At 52.5% G+C, this 11234-nt stretch overlaps 1 protein-coding gene across 1 annotated transcript; it reads left to right on the top strand.

The window, feature by feature from the left end:
- The first annotated feature begins 9637 nt into the window (after positions 1 to 9637).
- Positions 9638 to 11234, top strand: GPR31 (G protein-coupled receptor 31). The gene has a single exon (XM_029224288.1). It carries the CDS (start codon positions 9764 to 9766, stop codon positions 10943 to 10945), a length of 1182 nt encoding a protein of 393 aa, XP_029080121.1. The 5' UTR covers positions 9638 to 9763; the 3' UTR covers positions 10946 to 11234.

Raw genomic sequence — 11234 nt, 5'->3', positions numbered from 1 at the left:
AACGCACTAGCACCGCTCCAACAGGGTTTACATAGTCAGGGAGTAAAGTATACAAGCCAGTTTACTAGTCAGGGATGAAGACAAAATAAATCACATAGAATGTGAGGGTTAAAAAGGACTAAGGTGTTTGTCAATCCTTTCCAGTTTCACGTTCAGATCAAAAACGAGGATGGTGTTTCTTCCCGAGTCCCTTTCCAGGCCGGGGTCGCAGCTTTCCTCTGCATCCCTGAGCCCCCTCCAGCCCCCTCCAGACCTGGTCTCAGAACCTCCCCCTCTCCCAGCCCCACGGCCCTCTCCAGGCCTCCCTCCTGCCCATCACCTGTGTTCATCTCCCATTTCCCACCTCCCCACGTGCTTCCAACTGCTCCATCAAATTACCTCCACTCCGGCTCACGGGGCCCAAGCTTCCTGGTATGTCTCCAGGGCTTCGTCTCTGCTCAAGGGCAAGTCTCCCCCCTCACGTGCCATGGGGAGGTGAGGCTCTGCAGGCAGACCAGCTGGGACACATTCACGGTGGTGCTTCATCTGCTGGCCTCCAGATGCTCAGCTAAGCGTCTGGGTAAAGCAGCCTGTTAGGGGGGGCGTCCCGTGAGCTGCAGGGGCGCCCCCAGCCCAGGCGACGCGGTTGCCCCCCACAGGGCCGTCACCACCACCTTGCTGAGCCCTTGACCAGCCATGAGCCTTCTGCGTGTGTTAGCTCATTTCATCCTCACGGTTGGGGGCCGTTTGGGTTTGTCTCTCCCGACCTCTGACCCAGGGGTCCAGCCTGGCGTGGAGCCCAGGCATCAGCATTTTTAAAAGCTCCCCAAGTGTTTGAAAGTGTAGCCGGTGTGAGGCTCCCCCGGTTTTAAAATCGTGTCATTTCTCTGCTGCTGCAGCAGTTTGCTCCCCGCGGCCTCCAGCCACCCACTCCGGGGGCCAGGCCTCCCCTGCGGATCCCTGCTCCCCAACTCAGCCATGGGCAGACAATACTCGTGAGCTCCGGCGGGGCTGGGCCTCGGCTCTCGGCTCTCTCCCGCCAGGCCCCAGACACTCCTCTGCTTCCAGCATCACCTCCCTCGGTCGCCAGCCCCTGTGGGTTTTGCTTCTGCGAAAGCTTCCAGCCCCTCTCTCCTTGGTCTCTGGTGCTTCATGAGCCAACAACAACCTTCCAAACTGCCGGAGTCACGTGCTGCTTCCCCTGCCCACAAACCACCAGCCGTGGTCCTTTTCTTTCAGGGTGAAATCCAGCGGCTTAGCCTGGTTTACAGGACCCTCCAGGATTCGGTCCTCTCTCGTCCTTTCCCCCACCATCCCTTTTCTCCCCGAGATATAATATACACTTCCCCCAATACAAGTTTATGTGTGTATTACTTACAAATATAATCATCTCTGCATCTCAGCGGGTATTGCTGGCTTTATTAAAGTTCCTTTCTTCCTCCACTCCTGGCCTACATTAGTGCTCAAAATTCCCCTTAGATGTCTTTCCTTAGGGGAAGTCTTTTAAAACTGCCCTAACCTCCCCCAGGCAGCAGCCTGGCTGGCTCAGGTGCCCTTCCATGGCTCCCCCAGAGGGTTCTGCCCTTTCTTCCTCGCCGGCCCTTGAGGCTCCTCCCGGGATAACAATCTGTCCCCTTGTCTGTCCCCTCCCCAGCGTGAGGGCGGGAACGTGGGCAGATCCCACAGCTGGAGGAACCTGGGTCTGGAGCAGCAGTCGGTTAGTTTGTCCTTTCCTCCCGCCGGGGCTCAGCACCCTGGAGGGGCAGCAGGTGGGAGAGGAGTGCGTGTCCGGTGCCGTGGGGACCGGGCGGGCTGTGCCGCATCACCCGGGCTGCGGGAGCGGGCACGACGGGTGCACGGCGCCCCCTGGCGGGTGGGGCGGGCGGAACAGGGCGCGCGGGCGGGCGGTCCTGGGCCGGTCATTCACCTAAGTTCCCCGGGCCATGCTCCAGCCACAGGTGATGCTCCTGGCCCACCTTCCTCTGGTTCAGTGGCCCGCTTGTTATTTCTGTTAGAACATCAGTCCGACTCTCAGCGCAATGCTCCTTCACCTCTTCTCCCCCAGTTCCCTACAAAAATAAAACAAAAAACCACAAGCCTCCCCACCAGGCTGCTTTGGGAGGTAAAGCCTCTTATCTAGGAATTCAAAAGCGGGTCATTCTCCTATGATGCTCCGTCCATGTCTGCCCTCAGGATGTTTTTATACTGTATGGAGCAGCCCTTAATTAGAGGCTAGTTCTTTCCTTCCAATCTCCAGTTCTGCGGGGTTTCTGTTTCCCTCCACCTACCGCCCTGGAATGTGATCAGGGACCCGAGTGGAGATTTTAACCTGCGGCCATGAGATCCACAAGGATTCACTGGTGGACACACACAGGGAAACACGCATTCCATCGATGAAATTCTGAGGCGAGGGAAACGTCCTTAAAGAAAACCAGGTTTGGGAGGGTTTACATTTAATGTAGGTCTGTGGGAGGTTCCAAGGACGTGAGGAACCCCAGTGCCACCGTTTGAAGGTCTTTGCCCCCAGCCCCTCCCCTCTGCTGCTGTCTCCTCAGCCCCCTCGCTGTCCCACCTGCCCCTCCAGCTCTGCAGCTGAGTTTCCTACTCCCACCCACTGCCAATCCAGAAAACAGGCAGAGGCCTACTGTGTGCTGGGTGGTCACCACACAGGGTAAATAGGGTAAACAATGTCCGTGACAAACGTTACCAAAGTTTAACTCTGGTGCACCCCGTAGCTGGTGGGAGACATCTGACTGAATGCAATCCAAACGTTGAAGAGCCGAGGGTCTCCATCACTCCAGGCAGAGGGACGCCAGGGCCATAAGACTGACCAAGAGGGTCTCCAGGGACACAAATGGCTGTAACGTGCTCCACAAAGCAAGTCTGAGGTGGCGTGGGCCCAGAGGAGGGGGCAGAATCCTGCCGGTGGGAAGGGACAAAGGGCAGGTAAGTGGGCTTTGAGAGCCGTGGGGCAGACATCTTTTGGACAAAATTAAATTCTTTTTTATTCAGAAAAATACAGAAGGTATTGTGTTGCTCATTCTGTGCTGAGACTACAAATACTTATAATTCTTCTAATACTTCCCAGCTTTAAGCGATTTATATACCAGTGAGGAAGACCAATGAGGACACGCATTTGTAAAGAGCGACATGATATATAATGCAGTACAATGTGTACTTGAGCGGCAGCGGGGTCAGGGAAGAAGGAGAAACATCCCGAGGCGGCCAGGCGCAGGGAGAGGCCCAGCGCCTGGAAAGGGCAGCCGGGGATGTGGAACCGCAGCTCAGGCACAGCTGTGGACCGCCCACCAGTCCCATGCTGGGAGGGCCGCCCACCTCTCTCAGCCTCGGTTAGCAACTTCCCCACAGATTCTCAGAAGTCCCCGGAGCCAGGCAACGGCCCAGGCCAGAGTCCTGCCCTTCCCCTTCCCGAGGGGCCTCTGCTGTATCCCACGTGGGCTGACTCTCCAGGAGACTTGCTGACTCTTCACTCTCTCATCTGATTTTCACCTCCGGCCTGGGAGGGGGACCTTATAGAAAGGAGCTATGTCATTTCCAGGAAAAGAGGTCATTTCAGAGGAAGACGCTGCAAGCAGTCTCAGAGGCTGGAAGTCCCCGCCTGGGGCAGTGTGCGAGGGTCCTGGGCACCAGTCTGAGTTTATGGTTCATGTCAAGGCAATTTAGCAACCTCAGAATGTTCCTAGGATGTGAATAGCACGTGTTTCATGCCTAAGAAATCACCTTGAGCATCATTTATTGTTGCGGAAAAATTTTTAATCTTACAAAAGTAAAATTTCAGCAGAAGTTGAGTGATTGTACTTAAACTGCCACACGGTGTGCAAATGCACTTCCTAGTTAAAAAAAAAAAAAAAGCCCTTTAAGGTTTTTCTTCATTTTTGTTTCAGGACAGGGGTAAATGAACTGAGTTTCAAACTCAAAATGATGAAAATCCCCTACATAGACCTTCCTGAGTGGATACACAAGAGGAAGATGAGGACAGAAGTTAAGGTGACAGCACAGGACTTGTTTTCAAAGGTGTTCTTTTTAGTTTCATTGCTCCTGGAGAAACCATCTTATATCAAAATATGGCATTCCTTATATTTTTTGTGAAACTGAGAATTTGTAATTATTTATTCATTCAGTTGTTTATTCAAGAAATCAGTGGGGACTTCCCTGGTGGTGCAGTGGTTGAGAATCTGCCTGCCAATGCAGGGGACACGGGTTCGAGCCCTGGTCTGGGAAGATCCCACATGCCGCAGAGCAGCAAAACCCGTGCGCCACAACCACTGAGCCTGCGCTCTAGAGCCCGTGAGCCACAACTGCTGGGCCCACGTGCCACAACTACTGAGCCCACGCACCTACAGCCCGTGCTCCGCAACAAGAGAAGCCACCGCAATGAGAAGCCTGCGCGCCGCAACAAAGAGTAGCCCCGCTCGCCGCAACTAGAGAAAGCCCGCGAGCAGCAACGAAGACCCAACGTAGCCAAAAATTAATTAATTAACAAAAAAGAAATCGGTGGATCACTGCCACACACGCAGTCCCTCTCTGCCCCTAGGGGTGGAGCTGCGTCTGATCCAGGTGACACACCTGGGTCACCCAGTGGTGGTGAGTGAGCGGTGATGACGGCAGTGCTATTTTCGAAGGCTGGTCCCCGAAGGCCCTCTTGAGAAGTGACAGTTGAAGCGAGTTCTTGAAGGGAAGTGAGCGCAGGAGCGTCTACGTGTGGCACAGAGACAGGCACGACGGTGCCTAGAGGTTGAAGAAGTTTCTGTGACTTTCTCTTGCAAGAAGAAGTAAAAGTATCCAAGAGCATTTGCTAAATTAGATACTACCACGTAGTCTCAGGTTACGAAAATTAAAACAATCTCATCTTGATGCAGAATTAGAAAGTTGAAAGTTCAGTGGAAGGGAATAAGTAGTAAAGAAATAAAGTCAAATATGTAGAATGTGATAAATTTGCTTTTGAATATTTTGTACTTCTATTTAAAAGTTTTCCTTCTGTTGCATCATAGGAAATCACAGACGCCCTTCTGCGGAGCTAGCGCACCAGTGAGTAGAGACGGTCCGTAGGGGACAGGATCCCAGCGGGCGGGGTCGGCATGGGGTGTGGCCAGCTGAGTGCCCCTCGCTGTCCCGGCCAGGAACCCTGCAGGAGGCAGGTTTCAGCAGTGACCTTCATGCCGCTGTTGAAATTTCCATGCCGTAAATGAGACGAAGGTCACTGGAAGCCGTGCCACGTCGAGGAAAGGCAGGGAGAAGGGACGTCACCTCCAGGGCTCTGCACTTGCTGGAGGAGACCTCACATCTCGGGGGAAACTCACCGAAAGTGTCTTCACCAGGGAAACAGGCATGAGCAACCCCAGGACGCGGGCCCCCTTTCTCCCTTCAGACGGAGGATACACGCGGGAGCTCGAAACCTGGAAGACAGGCAAGCAGGGTGTAGCTGCTAACGGTTTATGAGGTGGCCAGTAGCCTCCTGCCTTGACCACGTTTGGGAAGCAGTGGAATCTTAGTCCTTATTTATGCAGCAACGTCGTGGACCTGGAGATGCTCACACTAAGTGAAGTCCACCAGACCGAGAAGGACGAGTACCTCGCGATATGACTTATATGTGGGCTCTAAAACACGATCCAAATGAACTTATCCGTGAAACAGAAACAGACTCACAGGTGTAGAGAACAGACTTATGGTTGCCAAGTGGGGCGGGAGGATGGATTGGGAGTGTGGGGTCAGCAGATGCAAACTCGTATACACAGAACGGATAAAGAAGGTCTAACTGTACAGTACAGGGCAATACCCTGTGATAAACCGCAATGGAAAAGAATATGAGAAAGAATGCGTATATGTATGACTGAATCCCTTTGCTGTGGAGCAGAAAATAACACAACATTGTAAATCAGTTGATTTACTTCAATACTTCAATAAAATACTTTTTTTTTTTTGTTTTTTTTTTTTTGCGTTACGCGGGCCTCTCACTGCTGTGGCCTCTCCCGTTGCAGAGCACAGGCTCCGGACGCGCAGGCTCAGCGGCCATGGCTCACGGGCCCAGCCGCTCCGCGACATGTGGGATCTTCCTGGACCGGGGCACGAACCCGTGTCCCCTGCATCGGCAGGCGGACTCTCAACCACTGCGCCACCAGGGAAGCCCTACACATATACTTTTAAGCACAAACTGTGTCACACAACAACTATTTTTTGTGGCTTATCTGATCATTTTCCCGGATCAGAAGACACAATGCTGCAGGGCGGGTTCCCTGGCGGGTGGTGGGACTGCCCCCTGCCCGCCCCCTCCTCAGCCTCCCCTGGTCAGCACTGCCTGCAGTTTCTTCTCTCTTCCTCTCTTTCTCAGCTCTTCTTTCCCCAGACATGGAGATGGGCCGACATCATGTCTCTGGCTGTGAGAGCTGTCGGAAAGGCATTTAGCGGACTTTAAATCCTTGTTTTCATGAGATCAGTCACAACATCTTAATCACACGTATTCCCTCCCTCTCCCTCTCCCTGTCTCTGTGTGTGTCTCTCTCCCACCCGGAGGGTGTGATGCCCACCTGGACATGATTAACCACACAGCGCACACTGCCAGCCTTAGTCTCAGACTGATGCTTCCAAAGAAAATGGTTCCCTCTCGTGTGTAAACTCACAGTTAAAAAACTTAATTTTAAAATCTACAGTTATTTCCTGATTATTAAAGTGATCTATTCTGTTATAGAATATATAGGAAGCTCTAAAGTAAAAAAAAAAAAAAAATCGTTTATAATCCCATTACTTGGAGATAGCTACTTGCTAAAAATTCGGTAAATTTCCTCCCAGTACTTTCTGTAAACAAGCAAGATTAGGTGCTGCTCTACACAGTTGACAATGTGGATTTTTTTATCCATTTAATCTGTAATCTTAAACAACTTCTCATGTCATTGTGTTTTGAAATATTTAGAACATCGGTATCATAGACACGTCACAGGGATCTCCTGTCGCTAAGTCTTTGCTTATGTCACTAGCTATCACTTTATGAAAGACTCTAAGACATGGAACTTGTGTCCAAGGTATAGGAGGGCTTTGCGTGTGTTTGATTTTAATTTTTGTTGTTTGTTTTTAGTAAATAGGTGTAAAGTTGACAAAGAAGATCTTACGTTCCTTCGGTGTTCTTTCTAGATCTATTAGGCCAGGAATCCGGGGAAGAAAAATAATTTGAGGGGACCTGCCGAGGAGGCACTGAGAGTGGATTCTCCAAGGACGGGACCCTGCGTCCACAGGCACCAGGCCCTACCCCCTGACCCAGACTTGCACCCCTGGGACCGTGTCGCGTCCCGGCAGAGCTGCAGCTCTGTTGTTCTGTCAGTGACCTGAGACATACCCCTCCAGCCTGGTTTCGCTGGGCTCGCCCCAGGTCTCTTCAGCTCTGGGAACTTGTACTCGGCCCACCAAAGTGCGAGTTTCAGGGACAGGCCCTCCTTTTCCTGTTTCTCAGGCTTGTGGTTACGAAGAGCCGGCCGCTCCCCAAGCTGTGACACTTGACGGGCAGCCCCCTCGTGGACGAGTGGGTGGTAGATTCCCACAGGGCTTGAAGGGTAGGGAAACTTTGAAAGAGAATCACAGTTTACTGACCAAGTATGCTTCATTTATTGACATCGAACAAAAAGCGAAACCAACTGGAGTGAGAACAGAGAAGTTTCCTTAACAGGAAGAGTACTGAAGAAATAGAATGGTTTTTGAAAATGGAGTTTCTAAGGATAAAAAGATTTAACAAGATCCCTAAGGGAAAAGCTCGAATATTATAACTTTAAAAGAGAGGAAGTAAAGGGCAATTCAGTCTTTCAGAAGTAAGGGAAATACACCAGGGTGCTGATAAAGACAAGCAGAATTTTCAAAAATTCTGTAACTTTGATTTTCTATCTTTAAAAAGGAAAATGTGTAATTATTAATGTTTATGTTACCTATTGAGCTAGAATATTTATAACTTAGAAAGTCTTTGGTGTACTGTGGACAGAAATCTGCAATTAAGGGGTAGCTTTTAACGTCTCTCAAGTTATCATTGTGTTGAGAGAAAGGATTTAATCCGTTTCTTCCCTGCATTTGTGTAACTCCCGTCCCTGAAAAGATGAGTGAGTGCCAGCTTTTCTGGTGTTACCGTGCGTGTGCCACGGCATCCCTAGAGGTGAGACACGTGGTCCCCAGCCAGCCCTCACCTGGAGCAAACGCATCCTTGTGTGCCCCCAAGGAACCCTTTATAACAGGCATGCAGTTCATGGGAGGTGTCACTAGAGGTACCAGTCGGGATGTTTCTGCAGCTCTGGACGCTTGGACGACTCTCCAAGCGCACCTTCTTAGGAAACACGAGGCAGGTGAACCTGCGTGACGCAGAGATGGGGGGACGTGTGGGCTGGTGGCCCAGTTGGGAAGGAAAACCCTGATAAAATTAAAGCAAGAAGGACTACAAGTCAAATGACCCAAAATGTCATGTAAATCAATAGTCGTGGTGGGCTTCCTGAGACATGGACTTTTCATGCACACAGGAGTGAGGCTGCTGCCAGCAGGGAAGCGGTGGGCAGCGTGGTCAAGACCCTGGGCTCTGGTGCCAGCTGGGCTGGGGGGACCTTGCTCCTGCCGCTGACTGCCCTGTGACCTGGAGCGAGTGACCTAACCTCTCTGAGCTGTCATGCCTTCATCCATAAAATAGGGCTTTCCCAACGCAGCCAAAAATAAATAAATACATTTATTTAAAAAAAAATAGAGCTTAAAATTGTACCTACTGCACCTCGTGTTGCTCGGTTCGTTGCAATAACACAGGAGAGCACATGACACGTGGAAAACATGCAGCGAAATAGTAATTCTTACTGTTGAGACCCCTTAAAGCTTCCAAGTTAGGTCTCAGAAACGAAGGCATCGACGCACCGCGGAACTGCAGTTGGGTGCGAAATTGTATTACTACATTGGGAAAAAAAAAAAGTTTCGTTAAAAGTCTAAGCATCGGGCTTCCCTGGTGGCGCAGTGGTTGAGAGTCCGCCTGCCGATGCACGGGACACGGGCTCGTGCCCTGGTCCGGGAAGATCCCACATGCCGCGGAGCGGCTGGGCCCGTGAGCCATGGCCGCTGAGCCTGCGCATCTGGAGCCTGTGCTCCGCAGCGGGAGAGGCCACAGCAGTGAGAGGCCCGCGTACCGCAAAAAAAAAAAAAAAGTCTAAGCATCGTTTTGTTAAAAGTCTAAGCATCAGACAGAAGTTAGTAATTACTGCAGCAAATGTATCTGGCAGCCGAGATGCCCCAGATACAGTGCACACTGCTGTACCTGTAAGAGTACCTCAACTACAAGGACCCCGCAGGTAGCTATTGTCATATTCACCCCACATTGCTGCTAAGTGGAGAGACCAGGCAGAACCAGAGTCCGTTTGATTCCAAAGCCCGAACCAGGCTGAGCAGGGACTTCCCCGGGAGTCCAGCGGTTAGGACTCCGAGCTTCCACTGCAGGGCGCACGGGCTCCATCCCTGGTCAGGGAAGCCTCCTCAGCAGAAAATCAAATCTAACAAAACGAAAGGACAGGTGAAAATGGGCAACTACAAAATGGCCAGCCACCCCCACCCCCACCCCATACCCTCTTCGAGGGGAATGCGGGACCAGATCTACCGGAAAACAATGCAGACTAGAGAACCATCTATTTGTTTCCATCATTATTTTAACTTTATAGACAGCAAGTCTTCCCAAACTTCTCAAGCCCCTTCAGTGACAGCTGTGGATGGAGAGCCATGCTCACGTGGACACTCTCAGGACACTAGGGCTTCAGTTTAATGCCAGATGTGGGAAGTGAAACACAATTTCCCTGCTTTCAGGGCAAAACAAAACTGCAAGAGGTTTTTTCCCTCTGCCCCGATCCTCTTTCCACAGACAAATTTTAGTTTGCCTTTGACTTTATTCGATGCTGGTCAGTGTGCTTTCTGTCCTTCTGTGGGAAAGAGAACGAACTCGGGCCTGCGTCCCTGTGCTCCACTGCGTCAGGCTCGGCCGCGGCGGGGACTCGGCCACATGCTGCCACCCAACTGCTCGGTGGCGCATAGCTACGCGGCGGAGGTGAGCACGGCCTTGCTGCTGCTGCTGGAGTGTAGCCTGGGCACGCTGGGCAACGCCGTGGCGCTCTGGACCTTCTTCTTCCGTCTGAAGGTGTGGAAGCCCTATGCCGTCTACTTGTTCAACCTGGTCCTAGCAGACCTCCTGCTGGCTGCCTGCCTGCCCTTTCACGTCGCCTTCTACCTGCGGCAGAAGACCTGGGGCTTGGGACGTGCGTCTTGCCAAGGGATGCTCTTCCTGCGGTCCCTGTGCCGTGGGGCGGGTGTCGCCTTCCTCACCGCCGTGGCCCTGGACCGCTACCTCCGGGTGGTCCACTCGCGGCTCAAAGTCAACCTTCTGTCCGTGCGGGCGGCCTGGGGGATCTCGGTCCTGGTCTGGCTCATGACGGCAGCCCTCACTCACCAAAGCGTGTTCCTCTCTGAGGCCGAGTGCCCCAGTTCTGAGCCCAGGACGGAGTCCTCCTTCAGCCTCATCTGGCAGGAAGCCCTCTCCTTCCTCCAGTTCATCCTTGCCTTCGGCCTCATCCTGTTCTGCAGTGCTGGCCTCATCAGGACTCTCCAGAAGCGGCTCCGAGACCCACACAAGCAGCCCAAGCTGCAGAGGGCCCAGGCGCTGGTGGCCATGGTTGGGGTGCTGTTCACGCTGTGCTTTCTGCCCAGCTTCCTGGCCCGCATCCTACTGGCCATCTTCCGAGGGGCGCTCAGCTGCGGGGTCCTGAGCTCCATGGTCCACGCCGCCGACGTGACCGGCAGCCTCACCTACCTGCAGGGCGTGCTGAACCCCGTGGTGTACTGCTTCTCGAACCCCGCCTTCAGACGCTCCTACCGCAAGCTCTTCTACACCCTCACCCTCAGGGCCCGAAAGCAGGAAGCAGAGGCTCCGGGCTGTGAGCTCAGAGATTCTTACTCCTGAGGATGGCCAGCTCCCCACCTCGCGTCCACGACAACTACCCGGGGGGCGCTGAGCAGTCACGATGGTTAGTTAAGATTCTGTGCTACAAGCTTGAGCGCAACTTCAGCAAGTGTCACTGTTGTTCACCAGGATTTCCTCCAGCTATTTTGTGTTGCAGAGCAGTTCATCAAAATGAGGGAGCAGAGCCTCCTTTACACAATTCCCATGCAGGTTCAATCACTAAATAACTACGACACAGTCATAGCTGGAAAAAGATGCTGTGGTGGACCGGTGACGCGGAAGGTGGTGG

Source organism: Monodon monoceros, unplaced genomic scaffold, assembly GCF_005190385.1.
Source record: "Monodon monoceros isolate NGI ecotype Baffin Bay Population unplaced genomic scaffold, NGI_Narwhal_1 Super_Scaffold_15, whole genome shotgun sequence".
Taxonomy (NCBI): Eukaryota; Metazoa; Chordata; class Mammalia; order Artiodactyla; family Monodontidae; genus Monodon; species Monodon monoceros.
This window is presented reverse-complemented; position numbering and strand designations above follow the sequence as displayed.